This window comes from Brassica rapa, chromosome A05, assembly GCF_000309985.2.
Source record: "Brassica rapa cultivar Chiifu-401-42 chromosome A05, CAAS_Brap_v3.01, whole genome shotgun sequence".
Taxonomy (NCBI): domain Eukaryota; kingdom Viridiplantae; phylum Streptophyta; class Magnoliopsida; order Brassicales; family Brassicaceae; genus Brassica; species Brassica rapa.
In genome coordinates, this window is record NC_024799.2 from 27721513 (window position 1) to 27737061 (window position 15549).

Here is a 15549-nt window from a genome sequence, read left to right on the forward strand (position 1 = left end):
TACATCTCTAAACGTCTAGATTGTTAATTAAGCAAGGATTCCTTTCTTCATTCATGCTTATAGTTATCTATTACTATAATTCAATGTCACATGAGACGACAGATCTAATTTTAGGGAAATCCAAAAACAAAAAGTGATTTCTGTCATCGTTTATCGATCGGTTAATTTTAAGACGTTGGTCTTGATTATTGATTAACATTACAAAGTATGACATGTTGTATCATATAGTATTCTTTACCAAAAGAAGCATCCGTTAGCTCATAAGAACGTAAAGTTCAAACAGAACACGCGGTAGCTCTATTTTAGCTACATGATTCCAAGTGTTATGTTTAGTGTTTAGGTGAAATATATAGAAGTAATTTTAATGATTAAACTGTGATAAATCTTTTAGAATAATTTGTTTTATAGCTTCTTTCATATGCACATGGTCATTTCATTTGCACTTTTACCCATACCAAGTTAATTCATTTGTTGGATATGCTAGCTTTAAAATGTTTCTTGAGTTGTGGTAATCATATATTCATATGGGCATTTACTTTCACAAATCTAAGACCCCATAAAGTAATTATAAGCTCACAAGTACATGTACCTTGGAAATTAGTTTGTTAGATTCTTTGCAGAAAATACATTTTGTTTAACACATGGGCAGAAGAAATGGAGCCATAATAATACCGTAAACCATAAAAAATTAATGCAGAGTTACTTTACAAAATGGGCGTACAATTGCAAAAGATAAAGTATGGAACCCATATAAGATAAGAATCATTATGCTTTGTCTGATGCAATCTTTACTTTCTCGTTATTTCTATCTTAATATTCAAAATGAGCTCATTTCCTGATTATCTAATATCTATAATGTTTGGTCCCTTGGATATCACTTGGTACGTGCGACTCATGTTAAATAGTTCACTGTTACAAAATAAAGACTATTTTATTGTTTCGTTCACTACACATTGAACATATATAGTACATACTTCGGAACCAACAAGGAAACGATATGCTACAGCTCTAAGAATTATAGGAATCATAGTTTCCCTTATTAATAGAACCATCCTGCCCATGAGATCATTTACTTTCAAATAATTTAAGGTCGGTCATATACAAGATTCTTGTACTCTAAAAAAGCAAGAAAAAAAAGCAAGAATATAATGGGCGCCAAATGAAAAGTAAAAGAAAGATATTCAAAGGCAGAGTACGATTTGATTTTCACACGTCGTCATTGCCATCTTTCAACATCACTTAAAATCTTTAAAGAAGTCAACTTGGGAATCTCATCCGTAGGTTAATGATGGGATGTTCGTACATATTCTATCATGATGATCATCCTCGAAGTCATGGGTTCACATAATGGATTAGGTTCTTTTCTGTCAGAATTTCCAAAGCAATTGTAACTCTTGCCTTTTTTCTTTCACTGCTGTAGTGTTTTATTGTTTCTACTTATTTTAACAAATTAGTGCATACCAAACCCTACTGCTAATAAGTGAGTTTTTATTTTAACAAACTAGTGCACATCAAACCCTACTGCTAGAAACTAGTGCATATCAAACCTAACAGTTGTTCCGGGCGTTTAATGTTTGTTCTGGTTCAAGCTAGAAAACTGTCATGTTTCTAATCAAGGTTATCTAAAATTTATTTTTAACATTGGCTTTCAAATTAAAGACCAAAAGAAAATGAGTAATTTTTGGGTTCACCCCCTAGGGTGAACCTCTAGGTTCACCAACCAATAGTGTTTGATTATTTGATATTTGATATCTTTTAAAAAAGGAAACAACATTGAATTTCCAAATAAGATTATCTTTTTAAAATAAAACAATAAAAATACATAAAAATAGTTACAAAAAATAAATAAATAAATATTTTTAAGTCTTTAGCAAAATACTAAACCATATACCCTAAATCTTAAACCCTAAACCTTAAACTTTGGCTAAACTCTAAACGTTTGAAAATCTTAAACCCTAAATCATACATTAAAAACTAAATTTTAATAACACTAAACCCTAAATCCTAATCACTAAACCCTAAACCCTTGGGTAAACTCTGAACCCTTGGATAAATCATAAACTCTAGAGTTTAATTTTAAATATTTTTTATTTACAGTTTATAATTTATCTAAGGATTCAGGTTTTATCCAAGGGTTTAGGGTTTAGTGATTAGGATTTAGGGTTTAGTGTTATTAAAATTTAGTTTTTAATGTATGATTTAGGGTTTAAGATTTTCAAACGTTTAGAGTTTATCCAAAGTTTAAGGTTTAGGGTTTATGGTTTAAGATTTAGGGTATAGGGTTTAGTATTTTGCTAAAGACTTAAAAATATTTATTTATTTTTTTTTGTAACTATTATTATGTATTTTTATTTTTTTATTTTAAAAAGATAATCTTATTTGGAAATTTAATGTTGTTTCCTTTTTTAAAAGATATCAAATATCAAATACTCAAACACTATTGGTTGGTGAACCTAGAGGTTCACCCTAGGGGGTGAACCCAAGAATTACTCAAAGAAAAATAAAATGTTTGGCCTTAGAGCATCATTAACTCTAGTAACCCATTAGGGTGTTTAATTTTTTTTTTTTTTGAAAAAAAAAGATTTATAAAAAGGACCAATAGCAGACAGCCACTTTCTGGACACCTAATAAGTGAGTTTTGATCAAATGAAAACATAGTCCATTACCAAACTTTCAAAGTAAGATAAACAAAAAGCCCATAAGTAATTCAAGAAGAAAAGCCCATTATGGAAAACTTTCTTTTTCCAGTTTTTTCTCTCCGTGAATAATCCACTTTCACATCTGTTTCTTGTCTCCCTTGATTTGCGACCAATCGTAAAAGAAGAGAGATTCTATGAACTACAAAGAGGTAAAGACCAATCCTTTTGACGTGCCTTCTTACATACTCGTTTCCGTGATTACTCCGTTATAGAGAAGATTTTCTAAAACATTTTGAGATTCAAAAGAACTGAATTTTTTTATTTCGAAGTTGATAAAAACCAAAAAATGTGTTGGATGAAAATGGGAACAAGAGAGGCCAAAATCATATTGCAATGGAGTGGAATGGTTGAGTTTTGTGAGTTTTATCTGTGCGCTTGTATATAGATCTCAAAACAATGTTCTTTTTTCCTCTAGAAATAAACAAACAAATGCTCGAATATCAAAAGAAACGACAATGCCCAAAAGCCTCAGCAAAGGGATTGAATCGGAGCATTTTCACAATCTACTTACGAATGATATGTATTCATCATAAACTAGAAGCAGAGTCAAATCAATAACAAAACGTAATAGAAAGGGTGTAACTTTAGATACTCATAATATATTATTCATGCAATACGCAAGTCTTTTAAGATTTAACATCCACAAGATAAAAACTAAAACTTTAACCACAATTCCGAAAGTAAAATAGCAAAACTCGAACGAATCAGAGTCATGGCAGCGAGCTCGGATGATCTAGAACCCGAGCTTGGTACGGCGCCAATGCCTACGCTTAGCGTTGTACCTACGTGAAGAATAAACAACGAACCAACTTCAGTATCAAAGACTCCAACTTTTTCTCAAAAAAACAAAGAAAGATCTAAACAGAAGAAGAACCTGATCTTGTTATCGGTACGGAGACGGATCCAGCCAGGGATAGGCCTGTTTTGCCTCATCTTCTTCCCAAGCTTCTTCTTGATTATGAACGTCTTGTGCGACGGCTACAACAGTTAATCGTAAAAAATTAATCAGGCAAAGTAAAAGAGATAAGAAATATGGAGGAGAAAAGAGTGAACGAGTTAAAAGTACCATCTTTGCTTGAGGTGGCAACGGTGATGATCCGGCGGAACACGGCAGCTCTAAAACCCTAATTCCAAATGATAATAGTCTGAGGAAGTCAATGGTTTTTATACGCGGTGTAAAGAAAGCAAAGCTCAATCTTAACCGTTCGATTTTTACTTACTGGTTAACCAGCCGTCCGATGCTTAAACCGTTAATTAAGTGAACCCGATCCCGGTTCGGTTTAACTTAACCGGGAAAGATAAAAATGTGGATTAGGGCTTCTTTCTTCTCTCTCTCTGCTCGGCTGCTGAAAGAAGTTTGTAGTTTTTGATTATTGTTCATCAGCGCCGCCGAGAGAAGAGAGCTAAGAAGCTATGACGACGATTGTTCCCACTTCCGAAGAAGATCCCTTTCTCGCCGTAGTTCAATTTACTTCCCAGCTCGCCTGGGCTGATGCTGGTCCCGAGGTACATTCTCTAATCCTTTTCGTCTCGATGATCTCATTGGTGAAGCATGAATGATAGAATCAGTTTGATTGAACTTTGCATTGGTGCAATTTGAATAGTTTGTGTTATTTTTCATGATTCTGATGCATATTACAAATTCAATTAGTCTAATTTTCTAAGTTGTGGTTTGAAATTTTGGAACTGGTGTTGTTTGATTAGGCTGCGGAGCCAGAGATTAGCAGGCTATGTAGAGAGGCTGAGGAGTCGATAGTAGCAGGAAAGTGGTTGGAGTTGGCTTCGTTGATGGTTACTTCAGCTGAATTGGTCTCTTCCAAAATGTCTGAGAAAGGTTTGTTTCTCTATTATATTACACAATGCAGATCCTTTTTTGCATTATCAGTAGGTTGATGTTGTTTGCATGTTTGATTCAGATCTTGAGTGTACCTACACCATCATCTGCAGCCTTGTTAAGAATTCGAATAGCCCTGAGGATGTTCTCGAAATGGTGAAGGCTATCTCTTCTAAGGTTGTTCAGCAGCCGAATGACAAAGCTTCACTTCGTTTGAAGATGTATGATCCTTTCCAGCTTATTTGTTTAATGTTTTTTTTTAATAATTACATACTTCTGATTTGTTGGTTTATTTGTCTTTGTATAGCCTCTTCAATCTTTATAACCTTCTGGACCACCCGTATGCTCGTTTCCAAGTCTACATGAAGTCTCTTACGCTGGCTGTTGAAGGGAAGGTTACTGAGTACGTTGTTCCTTCTTTTAAGAAGATTGATAACTTCTTGAAAGAGTGGAACGTGGACACTAAAGATCAGAGGGAACTCTTCCTTGCCATTGCTAATGTTCTGAGAGAGAACAAAAGGTACTGCAACTTATAACCTGCTCATCAGCCATTCTCTCCCGAGTTTCCTTTTAGTTATAACCTCATGATTTTATCTTATCAATATTCCAGCTTGGTGAATGAATCCCTTAAGTTCCTGACGAAGTATCTAGCGACTTTCTCCAATGAGGATGCTCAAGTCCTGGGTGAAGCGAAGGAGGAGGCTGTGCGTGCAGTTATTGAATTTGTCAAGGCTTCCAGCATCTTCCAGGTACCATAATTCGTAAAAGCTTGATGTGACTGAGATGTGTAGGATCCGTCTTTCTTGTTTTGACATAGCTCTTATTATAATAATGTAATTGCAGTGTGATTTATTGGACTTGCCGGCCGTAGCACAATTAGAGAAGGATACTAAGTATGCCCCGGTTTACCAGCTACTAAAGATCTTTCTTACCCAGAGGCTGAATGCTTACAGTGAATTCAAAGCTGCAAATTCAGAATGTCTGCAAAGCTATGGTACTAACTTGTATTATCCGTTTTATGTATTTTTTTCTTCTAATATGATCCCCGGAGGAATCCTTAATTTCTATATCTGCCTGTTTCTTAGGACTTGTCGATGAAGATTGTGTAACGAAGATGAGATTGTTGTCACTAGTGGACTTAGCGTCAGATGAGTCTGGCAAAATACCTTACACCTCAATTAAAGACACTCTACAGGTAAAAACTCAGAAAACATGAAAAAAATGTGACTCTATTAGTTTGCTTACTTTTCTCTGTGTGTTTTCAGGTAAAGGAAGAGGAGGTTGAACTATGGATTGTGAAGGCAATAACTGCAAAACTGATCGATTGTAAGATGGATCAGATGAACCAAGTTGTTATTGTCAGGCAAGTCCTTTCGATTGAAACTTTCTTACTGATAGATATGTATACGTATGCAAGTTGATAATTTGATGGTATTATTTATATCTTTCAGCCGCTGTTCCGAGCGTGAATTCGGATCAAAGCAATGGCAGTCACTTCGAACTAAGCTCGCGACTTGGCGGGTAAGTACAAAACTTCAACTTCATTTTCCATGCAACACATGTCCTTAATCTGATTTTTTTTTTTTCGTGTTGTGTTAGGATAACATTGGAAACGTCATAAGTACAATCGAATCAAACAAAGTAACCGAGGAAGGCTCTCAGTCATCATCATCTGCTGCAGCAATTCAAGGCCTGAGTGTTCGTTGATTAGCTATCAATATTAAACCCTTTTTCATTGCCAGAAAGCTCTCAAACCCGACGTTGTAGTCTTAAAAGCTTTTGTTCCTCTCTTGGCATTTGGTTGCAGAGATTTTTTTTAGTCTTTGAATATTTTTTTTTCCCTGAAACAATGTGGAGGAGAGTTTTGCTATACATTATGTCTCGCTTAATAACATATCTTGTTTTGATAATCAAGACTGAGAATACTTTTTCAACTGGATCTAGTGTGGACATGCAATGAAAGACAATAGTTGATTACAAGTGTTACAGACAAGATGCTAAGCCAATAATACTCTGATGAGTTTTCCTCAAACAACATAAAGTACAATAAATTCTACACTAAGGTGATTCTTACAGGTTTACATGTAAGAGCACAGTCAGTAACAAGGAGATTGCTGCAAACAGAGAACCGATAGGTTTGTTTGAGGCGGTATTGGGGAGCCAAGGGTAAGAATCAGGAGGTGGCATCACACAGTTATCTCCATTGAAATAGATTCTTCTAGGGAACGCCCAACCTTTCTCAAGTGTGAAAGCTGATGCTTCTTTCTGGAAAAGTAACTCAGATTGTACATTCCCATATGGTCCAGCTTCCATCAACAGATCATTGTAGAACTTCACTCCCCAGAGTATCCCAGTATCATCTACACAAAACCAATAAACAAAAATCAGGACTCTTCCTTTCTATGGAAACAAGAACTCTGATGGTTACTTACTTATGGAAGCATAAGGAATCAAGGGCTTGTAGTTGAAGCTGAAAGTCTGAGTGAGATTATCGAAATTCGGATGCTGCACCACCAGGTTCCACTGAGAATAGTTCATGTTGTAGTTGAAATTTGTGATGGTGACTTTAACTCTCCAGTAGGCTTTGTAGTTAACCTTGACATGCCAGTGGATTCTCACTGGACACATGTGGTTTGTACATTGGACCAGAGGCGGTACATACAAGCTCTTCCCTGTATTTGGAACAACAGATGCTATCCTTGGACCTTTTGAGCTGTGGTTGAATCAAAGAAGAATCCACCAAGATTAAAAGAAAAAGCTAACAGGGTTTAATCAGGTAATGTGAGCTATGAGAAGAACTTACTCTACACAGTTCCCTGGCTGAGAAGTGTTTCGGCATCCACAAGAGCATGTAGGACAAGGAACTATTGTGCTGTTATAGAATGATGAAAGAGAGACACAGCAAGTAGGTGTCCTCTGAGCTAAGAACTGCGAGTATGTGCAAGTTACATTCCAAGTCACTGTCAAAACACAAACTCAGTTTCAGTTTGACTTAAAAGCTACAAACTATTTCAAGAAGAGTATTAACTTACTCATTGCTTGTGTAACTCTACGCTTGTCAGTACCAACGAATCTACTAGGTTTAACAATCTTCCCAGGGCCACAAGTGTAGCCGGGTCCAGGAGCCTTTAGAGTGAAGTTCTTCGGCACCCTCACCGTCTTATTAGTGGTTCCAGCTTGTCCAACGGTGAGCTGGAAAGAGGAAACAGCGGTTGCTGGATCTTGAGCCCACGAGTTGATCACACCGCCTCTGCAACAGTTAGCAACTTGTTGATTGTAAGGAGTTCCAGGCAAGAGATCAACAACAGAAGGTGTCTTTTTGCAGCAATGAGGAATGGTTCCTTTGAATTTTGAGCAGTCTCCTTGTTCTGTTGTTTGTCCTCCGTTCATTCCCCATATAACCTCTCTCTTTGCCCATGACCATCCTAGAGTCCAGCCTGGTGCTTGAATGTGTCGGTATTGCTGGAAGTTATACATGGTTACAGTCGCCTGCACCGTGGAACAAATAACACAATCAAGATTCAAGATATGTTGATGATAATGTGTGCATATATACATACCACATAGCCATCTCCGGTCCAGGTTATGATGTCCCATTTGATAGTGATGTTCCCACTTGGGTCCAAAGGATCATAAGCATCTGAAAAAACCCCAAAAGCAACATCATGAGCACATAATAATTGGATTTTTTTTTTGTTTTTATGCTTCAAAGTTTATCTTTCTAATTTTTATAACAGATCATTAGTGATGAAATGTCATTAATATGAAGACTTAATGAAGAAAACTATTCAACAGCTCTCTTTCTATATGCATCTAGAAACACAAGCTTCTTGCAATGTCAATTAATAAGGACCTCAGAACGAAAGTTGCACTCAGACTCAGAGATTTGAAGAAAACTCTAGAAAGTAAACTGTATACTCAACAGTACAACAGCGATAAAACTTGGATAAAGATGGAATCTTTACGGCTTACCTGCAGGAGTGTAACTAGAGAAAGAAACTAGAAAGACTAAAGAAACTCCGAGCTTGAAGACGATTGAAGAAGAAGAAGAAGAAGAAGAACACAAGAACCCCATTTTTTGCTCAAGAGAAAGAGAGAGAGGGAAACTCTTCGTCTTCTTTAGCCTTAACTTCTGACAAGTGACAAGTGACAACACAGGGATGAAGAATCTCGGTGTAATATAGACTTTAAGGCAAAAAGAAAAGCTTAGGAGATAAGTCAAATTGATTAACAACCATGAAAAAAGATGATAGATTTTAGTTAGAAACAAGTAATGACCAATTAACTTCGAAGTCTTTGTAATTAATCTTCTTTTAATTATAAATTCTCATAAGTGTTCATTGAGAATGGAGAAGTCCAGCTTTTTGTAGAGAGATTAATGAAAAGCCAAAAAGAAAGTTGCTTTAGCGGGAGATGTGCTATGCCAAGTGTAATAATGTGCCTTAATGCACACGTATTTATGCAACTTAGCCTGCAATTCTTTTCTAATTTCAAACATTCTGATTCACATTTATTACTATTGTTCAGTGAATCCAAAGACTTTTGAGAATCTCCAGACAGTGTCATACACGTTGCTGTCAAACAGGGCAGATAAGGAAAATCAATGAGGCCTGTTTTAAGTTCAGCCCAATACATTATAGCCATAGCATATGCAGGTAACATAAGTAAAAGTTTATCAAAACATTAAAAGCATAACGAGTATTGCAAAATCTCACAAGCCTATCAAAATTGACAGAACTACTACAACCGAAACTACGATTACTTTTGCAGTTCGTCATCATCATCACCACTGTGGTCCTCATCTAGTTCAGGTTCACTAGCAACATCATCATCATCTTCTTCATCGTCAACGACATGGCCATGACCAACAATCCCGCTAACTCTTCCAGACTTGTTTGCATATTCTTCAAGGGATGTTGATGGAAACACATCACCAACCTTGCTGCTATCGCTCCTCGTTGCTTCTTCATCTGACTTCTTTGGGTTGCTATCTTTGTTCATCTGTGTAACGCAAAAACACACAACTTTAAGGCCTCACACAAACTTCAGAGTAAAGATATCATCCTACTTGTTTGGAAATATTATATAGATAGTTAAAAGAGTGAAGCTTACAGCACGCAAAAGTGTCCTTCGATCTCTTTCCCTAGCATTCTTGATAGTCTGCAACACATTAACCAAGTTTTAATATCGAAACCCTGTAAAGCTTCTTTTAAGCTCCAATAAGAAGGAAATGAGAGTTGTACTAAATACTAAATAGACAAACCTCATCGAGCAGCTTCTGTTCAGCTTCTACTTCATATATATCCCTGAGAAACAAACAATTACCTTATAAAACTTAGCTACCAAGCTCACAATATAAAGAAACCAGTATCTAGCAGAAGCAAAAGAAAGACTTTATTCAGCAATCAAAATTACCTTCCCATGATTTGCTCAGAAGAAGAGTAACACTTTGCACACACTTTCTGCTCCTTGGCACAACCTGTTATCAGAATTTCACTAAAACACATCACTTTCACTACAAAACCGAGATACCTAACTAATGTCATGGGAAGGTAATATGCTTGTGAGAGAGAGAAACAGAAGACTAACCAGTGCATAACTTGTGATATGCTTGACGAACATTACGCTTTAAACACTTCTGACTACACCAAATAAAAATAAAAATTGAATCTTTCGAATTTTCTCGACAGAGAAACAATCAAATTCAGGGAACAAGATCATACCATTTGGCGGGTTCGGTTAGCTTTTTGTATTTGCCGTATTTTCGCTTCCAAGCGATCTGCTCCCGACAGCGATGGCAAACTCCGGTTATCTCCGACAGCGGTCGGAACCTCCCGCCCACTTCCTAAAAAAATTCATAAATTTCAGACAATTTGACTCAATTGTTTGGCTTAAAAGTATTCAATGGATTTCGTTAGAACGAGCAGAGAGAAATTGTTTACGGTTTCGTTGATCTTCACGCCGGCGTTGGGTACCCATGCGAATTTGTTCTGATGCTTCGGTGGTCCCTGTCGTGAGCCCATCTCTTACTTCTTTTTCTCTGTCAAAATCAGAGCTTCGAAGCGCGCGAGTAAACGAACAAACAGAGAAAATGATTCGATCGGTGAGACGGCGAGCCAAGGGAAGAAGAAGAAGAAACAATTAGGGTTTTTCGCTGACCTTTTTATTTATTTTTGTTAAAATTTAGTTTCAAGTCCATTGGGCCCTTTTGAATGCCGATTATGGCATGAATTTCGTGATGGGCTAATCTACTAATGTAAAGCCCATGTATATCAATAACATTTGAGATATTTGTTTTATTTTCTCTCTATTCGGTTTATGCATGTTTTCTATAAACTTCCCAAAACTATTAAAAGTTTTAATTTGTTTGGTTTTGAGTCTTTTGACTTTATCATTTTTCCAATATGTAAAAGGAAGACTGATATGCTTAGTTATATGGATTTGTCTAGATGACTTGTTTCCTTTTGTTTTTTCCAGTTTGGATGTTTCAAACATTTTGTATTTGTGTAATCATCACACGTTCATGCTCATGTAATGTTTATGGATAAGAGAAAAAAAAAAAAAGAGGAACTCTTTCGGATTTTTCACGATGCATGTAATGACCATATGCATCGTGCATCGACGAGCGACCCACGACGTTACTCCATTCATTTAATGTTTATTGAGATGTAAGCAAAAGATCAATGATGGTTGTTGATAATACTAATGTTGTCCGTTAAAAGCTATGGAATTTTATAACATCCAACGTATAATATACTGAATTAGTGAGCAGTTATTATCCGTGTGTATTTTATTATGGTCATGCTTGAAATATTTCAATTTCGTCTAAAACACTGAAAGGAATGTCAAGATCAGAAGATAATTTGTATAACTTTCCCACATGGGAATGTTCCTTCGTTAAGTAAAGTAGAATAACGTTGACGATCTACGTTAATTAATTTGCATCCTAATGAACACCTTTATTGATGTTACACTCCGGTCAAAATGTATTAACTATTGTTAGGTTTTCTATCTACCATCTTTTAATTCGCAATCGCACACACCACTTTTCTTGTTTGTTTGTTTGTTTGTTAAAAACGCACACATGCCACTAAATACATTTACGAAATCAAGTAGGAAAAATATAAACCGAAACCAATTAAATTGTTAGGTAGAATATCTCCTTTATAGCGTTAGCCAAACCTACTAACGTAGTAACCACGTTAAACTTCTAAAATAAGTACAAATTTTTTAACCACAAACACTTAATTAAGATACCACTAGTTTAACTTAATATGTTATTATCGTAATGAGAACAATATAACAGTATTGCTTCATATCTAACAATTTTTAAATAATATTGTAATGATTATCTCATCGTGTTGTAAATTCTTTGTTTTGCCAAGAGATGTATTTGTTAATCACTAAATTTTATAAACAAAATTTATTTGAATCTTTGTGATTTCTAGTAAAAATATCTGAGTTTCTACAAGTATTACCGGTGAAAGGTAAATCAATTGACTCGAACTTCAAACTACAGCTCTAATAAAAAATTAATAAAATTAAGAAATGTATGTGTAAGTTTATACAAATTGATTCAACAACTGATAAATAATAAGATTCTATTTTTGGAAATCAATTACTTTTATAATGCGAATTTATAAACGAATAAAGACAAATTAATTCCCCATAGAATACGGACAATTAAGAGACAAAATAGAAAAGTCTTCAGTTCCTCACCAAAACAAGGGTAAAATTCTTTTGACCTGTTAGAACGAGTCTTTATCGACCACGTGTTAACCTTCACACACGTCACGCAAATACATCGCACGTGCCGGATCTGTTATAAAACTTAACAACGACGCTCTTCTTCAAGTTCATCTCAGTTTCAAACAACGCCTCTCTCTTCTTCTCCTTGTCCAATTCTCAATCATGGTTGAACCGGCGAATACCGTTGGAATCCCGCTGAACCACACGGCCTTGTTGAAAGATGAACTCGACATCGTGATCCCGACGATCCGCAACCTCGACTTCCTCGAGATGTGGAGGCCATTTCTCCAGCCTTACCATCTGATCATCGTCCAGGACGGAGATCCTTCCAAGACCATTGCTGTTCCCGAAGGGTTCGATTACGAGCTCTACAACAGGAACGACATCAACCGTATCCTCGGTCCCAAAGCTTCCTGCATTTCCTTCAAGGACTCTGCTTGTCGCTGCTTCGGTTACATGGTGTCTAAGAAGAAGTACATCTTCACTATTGACGACGATTGTTTCGTAAGTTTCCCACAATTCTCAAAGTTTTCTCCTTTTTTCTTTTGGTGCTGTCAAAAAAAAAATACTCCTTTTTTTTTGGTCGTTCTGTTTTGTCTGAATCTGTAGATCTGCTCTCAGGTTATGTCTTAAGGATTGTGTTGTGTCTATGCGAGATCTGGTTTCAGTGTCGGTACATTTAACAGATCTCAAAATTTTGAATTTTGACATAGATCTATACATTCATATGCTTTGATTGTTCTCGATCTATTTTTTTTTCTGAACTGGAATTGTATAGTCTAACTCAGTGATCATGATCTCTTATGTTTTGGTGATTCTAATGTCGTAACAGTTTAAGTTCATAAGAATCTTGCATGTCGTTGTCCTAAACACTTTAAGGAATCGTGGGGCTTGTGTCCAAGAATTGATTTTTTTTCAGTTACGACATGAGTGTAGCATTGATGTTGCTGTCATAATGTGTTGGTTTGATCACGTGTGACGTGTTGTTCCTCATGTTTTTTTTTTCTTCTTCTAGCTTTAGCTGCATTTGAATAATCTTTTAATTTTATTTTTTAATTACATATTATTGTGTTTGTTGTCATGTGTTATATAGGTTGCAAAGGATCCATCTGGAAAAGCAGTGAACGCACTTGAGCAACACATCAAGAACCTTCTCTGCCCATCCTCTCCGTTTTTCTTCAACACATTGTACGATCCCTATCGTGAAGGTGCTGACTTCGTCCGTGGATACCCTTTCAGTCTCCGTGAGGGCGTTTCCACTGCTGTGTCCCACGGTCTCTGGCTCAACATCCCTGATTACGACGCCCCAACTCAACTCGTCAAGCCTAAGGAAAGGAACACACGGTACTACTACTTTTAACATTTTTTCTTTTTCTACATTTTTTCGATTTTTTAATTACCTAACAATGCTTACATGGCATTACTGTGAAGGTATGTGGATGCAGTCATGACCATCCCAAAGGGAACACTTTTCCCAATGTGTGGCATGAACTTGGCCTTTGACCGTGATCTCATTGGCCCTGCTATGTACTTTGGTCTCATGGGTGATGGTCAGCCTATTGGTCGTTACGACGATATGTGGGCTGGTTGGTGTGTCAAGGTACTTATTACTTCCCTACTCTCCTACATAGTTTAAGCGGTTTCTTATGGGTCTGTATTTTTGCAGGTGATCTGTGACCATTTGGGATTGGGAGTGAAGACGGGTCTTCCCTACATCTACCACAGCAAGGCAAGCAACCCGTTTGTGAACCTGAAGAAAGAGTACAAAGGAATCTTCTGGCAGGAGGACATCATCCCTTTCTTCCAGAGCGCAAAGCTCTCGAAAGAAGCTGTGACGGTTCAACAATGCTACTTGGAGCTGTCCAAGTTGGTGAAGGAGAAGCTTAGCCCCATTGATCCTTACTTTGACAAGCTTGCTGATGCTATGGTCACTTGGATTGAAGCTTGGGATGAGCTTAACCCGGCCACTAAAGCTTGAGCACACCGCAGTTTTGGGTTTTTAGCTCAAACCTATCATCATCTATCTTCCTCCCTTCCTTCTCTGTTTTGTTTAATCTCATTTTCCGGCGATTCTTCAGTTAATTCGCCGGAGTTTATTTAAAATAGTGATGATGGTGTAGCTCTATTTAAGATCCGAGACAATCTATCCTCTGAGCTTTTTGTCTTTGTTTCAATAATAAAATCATATAGTACTCCATAAGTCTTTGGTGTTACAGTCTGCTTCCTGATTTGTTGACAAGAAAGTTTGAATATGGAATTGCTACCAAACCAAGGCTTAAATTATGTTTGATATTAGTTGAATTGAGCTGTTGCTGAGGAGTGATATTAGTTGAATTGAGCTGTTGCTGAGGAGCAATGTCTCTCCATAGGTTTAGCAAAGTGCTAATAATAATGGGCCTCATAAGTATTTGAATGCCCCACTAGGTACCATAAGCCCGGATATTGAATTTCTCATCTAGTAATTCTTTTTCTAAAATATTTATGAATCTTTTACACCAATTTTTCAAGTAAAACCCAAAAAATTTAACATGTTTTTCTTATAAAGTGGCATCGGCACATACGACATACGACAAAGCCACAAGGATTGAATCGGAGGACCCGCCCTCGTGTCTCAAAAAGAACATAGTATCAAATTCTTCGTAAACATAAAAACTTATATAGTAGACTTTTTGGCTCAAATTTAGCTAAGTATAGTACACAAAAGCATTTTTAGCAAATCCATGGTTAAAAAAGATCTTTGGGAATTATAAAAGGGGATACTTCATTCAGAAACCCCAAGCAATAAGCAAATGTTTCTTATTCTCTCAGTTTCTTATTTAAATAGTTTAAGGAAAATTCTTTTGTTTCAAAATGTAAGTAGTTTCTAAATATCTAGATAACTTTTACTGGATAGTATAAGCAATCAAATAATATCAATTTTTTATAATTGGTTGAACTAATTAATTAAATATTATTTTTCTTAAAGTATCAACTTTCTTAATATTAGTGCTTTTAGTCTAAACTAAATGGAGAGAGTATTAACTTAAACTACCTTGTTACTTCATGAAAACTTCTCCATGCCATGTCTCCTTGATTTCTTCAAGAATATTTTTGTCCTTTCAGTTTATATACTCCATGTCGGTACCGACTTTCTTGAAATACTATTTTAAGTTCTTTATTTTCTATTTTCCCATTCGGAAATAGGGATGTTTGATCTACGTAAATTTACAATATTTCATTCCTATAAAAAGTTATTTTCATAAGAAAAGGTTGATACGCAAGTACACA

The 15549-nt window shown here is 36.2% G+C and overlaps 5 protein-coding genes across 6 annotated transcripts; 2 read left to right on the plus strand and 3 right to left on the minus strand.

Moving 5' to 3' along the window:
• Positions 1 to 3250: 3250 nt before the first annotated feature.
• On the minus strand, positions 3251 to 3871 carry LOC103870929 (60S ribosomal protein L39-2). Its single transcript, XM_009149124.3, has 3 exons — positions 3766 to 3871; positions 3574 to 3677; positions 3251 to 3481 (listed from the first exon to the last, which is right to left on the minus strand). Exons 1-3 carry the CDS (start codon positions 3766 to 3768, stop codon positions 3433 to 3435), a joined length of 156 nt encoding a protein of 51 aa, XP_009147372.1. The 5' UTR covers positions 3769 to 3871; the 3' UTR covers positions 3251 to 3432.
• A 105-nt stretch (positions 3872 to 3976) lies between these two features.
• LOC103870927 (eukaryotic translation initiation factor 3 subunit M) lies at positions 3977 to 6467 on the plus strand. Its single transcript, XM_009149122.3, has 10 exons — positions 3977 to 4205; positions 4404 to 4533; positions 4616 to 4754; positions 4841 to 5053; positions 5144 to 5282; positions 5377 to 5527; positions 5619 to 5728; positions 5799 to 5896; positions 5985 to 6054; positions 6133 to 6467. The coding sequence occupies exons 1-10, from the start codon at positions 4113 to 4115 to the stop codon at positions 6238 to 6240; spliced, it is 1251 nt and encodes a 416-aa protein (XP_009147370.1). The 5' UTR covers positions 3977 to 4112; the 3' UTR covers positions 6241 to 6467.
• A 23-nt stretch (positions 6468 to 6490) lies between these two features.
• LOC103870928 (COBRA-like protein 1) lies at positions 6491 to 8886 on the minus strand. The gene is made up of 6 exons (XM_009149123.3): positions 8506 to 8886; positions 8094 to 8173; positions 7566 to 8022; positions 7337 to 7493; positions 6966 to 7246; positions 6491 to 6893 (listed from the first exon to the last, which is right to left on the minus strand). The coding sequence occupies exons 1-6, from the start codon at positions 8606 to 8608 to the stop codon at positions 6604 to 6606; spliced, it is 1368 nt and encodes a 455-aa protein (XP_009147371.1). The 5' UTR covers positions 8609 to 8886; the 3' UTR covers positions 6491 to 6603.
• Positions 8887 to 9124: 238 nt separating this feature from the next.
• LOC103870926 (uncharacterized protein C9orf85 homolog) lies at positions 9125 to 10718 on the minus strand. The gene is made up of 7 exons (XM_009149120.2): positions 10476 to 10718; positions 10257 to 10378; positions 10123 to 10175; positions 9949 to 10012; positions 9797 to 9839; positions 9646 to 9693; positions 9125 to 9534 (listed from the first exon to the last, which is right to left on the minus strand). The coding sequence occupies exons 1-7, from the start codon at positions 10554 to 10556 to the stop codon at positions 9292 to 9294; spliced, it is 654 nt and encodes a 217-aa protein (XP_009147368.1). The 5' UTR covers positions 10557 to 10718; the 3' UTR covers positions 9125 to 9291.
• A 1659-nt stretch (positions 10719 to 12377) lies between these two features.
• Positions 12378 to 14529, plus strand: LOC103870925 (UDP-arabinopyranose mutase 1). Of its 2 annotated transcripts, XM_033290889.1 has the most exons (5): positions 12378 to 12786; positions 13376 to 13626; positions 13714 to 13882; positions 13949 to 14275; positions 14313 to 14529. In XM_033290889.1, the coding sequence occupies exons 1-4, from the start codon at positions 12445 to 12447 to the stop codon at positions 14258 to 14260; spliced, it is 1074 nt and encodes a 357-aa protein (XP_033146780.1). In that variant the 5' UTR covers positions 12378 to 12444; the 3' UTR covers positions 14261 to 14275; positions 14313 to 14529. The 2 variants fall into 2 exon arrangements, with proteins under 2 accessions (XP_033146780.1, XP_009147367.1); XM_009149119.3 differs by having other exon boundaries at positions 13949 to 14495.
• Positions 14530 to 15549: the final 1020 nt, after the last annotated feature.

Bases quoted from the DNA above. Each gene is read 5' to 3' on its own strand.
- LOC103870929 (XM_009149124.3), bottom strand. The intron at 3,482-3,573 runs GTTCTTCTTCTG...TTCTTCACGTAG, and splicing joins CGTACCGATAACAAGATCAG to GTACAACGCTAAGCGTAGGC.
- LOC103870927 (XM_009149122.3), top strand. From the start codon at position 4,113: ATGACGACGATTGTTCCCACTTCCGAAGAAGATCCCTTTCTCGCCGTA. The intron at 4,755-4,840 runs GTATGATCCTTT...GTCTTTGTATAG, and splicing joins GCTTCACTTCGTTTGAAGAT to CCTCTTCAATCTTTATAACC. The intron at 6,055-6,132 runs GTAAGTACAAAA...GTGTTGTGTTAG, and splicing joins CTAAGCTCGCGACTTGGCGG to GATAACATTGGAAACGTCAT.
- LOC103870928 (XM_009149123.3), bottom strand. From the start codon at position 8,608: ATGGGGTTCTTGTGTTCTTCTTCTTCTTCTTCTTCTTCAATCGTCTTC. The intron at 8,023-8,093 runs GTATGTATATAT...TCCACGGTGCAG, and splicing joins GGACCGGAGATGGCTATGTG to GCGACTGTAACCATGTATAA. The intron at 6,894-6,965 runs GTAAGTAACCAT...GGTTTTGTGTAG, and splicing joins GATTCCTTATGCTTCCATAA to ATGATACTGGGATACTCTGG.
- LOC103870926 (XM_009149120.2), bottom strand. From the start codon at position 10,556: ATGGGCTCACGACAGGGACCACCGAAGCATCAGAACAAATTCGCATGG. The intron at 10,013-10,122 runs GTTAGTCTTCTG...TTCTGATAACAG, and splicing joins ATATCACAAGTTATGCACTG to GTTGTGCCAAGGAGCAGAAA. The intron at 9,535-9,645 runs GTAAGCTTCACT...TGCGTTACACAG, and splicing joins GAAGGACACTTTTGCGTGCT to ATGAACAAAGATAGCAACCC.
- LOC103870925 (XM_033290889.1), top strand. From the start codon at position 12,445: ATGGTTGAACCGGCGAATACCGTTGGAATCCCGCTGAACCACACGGCC. The intron at 13,627-13,713 runs GTACTACTACTT...ATTACTGTGAAG, and splicing joins CCTAAGGAAAGGAACACACG to GTATGTGGATGCAGTCATGA. The intron at 13,883-13,948 runs GTACTTATTACT...GTATTTTTGCAG, and splicing joins GGGCTGGTTGGTGTGTCAAG to GTGATCTGTGACCATTTGGG.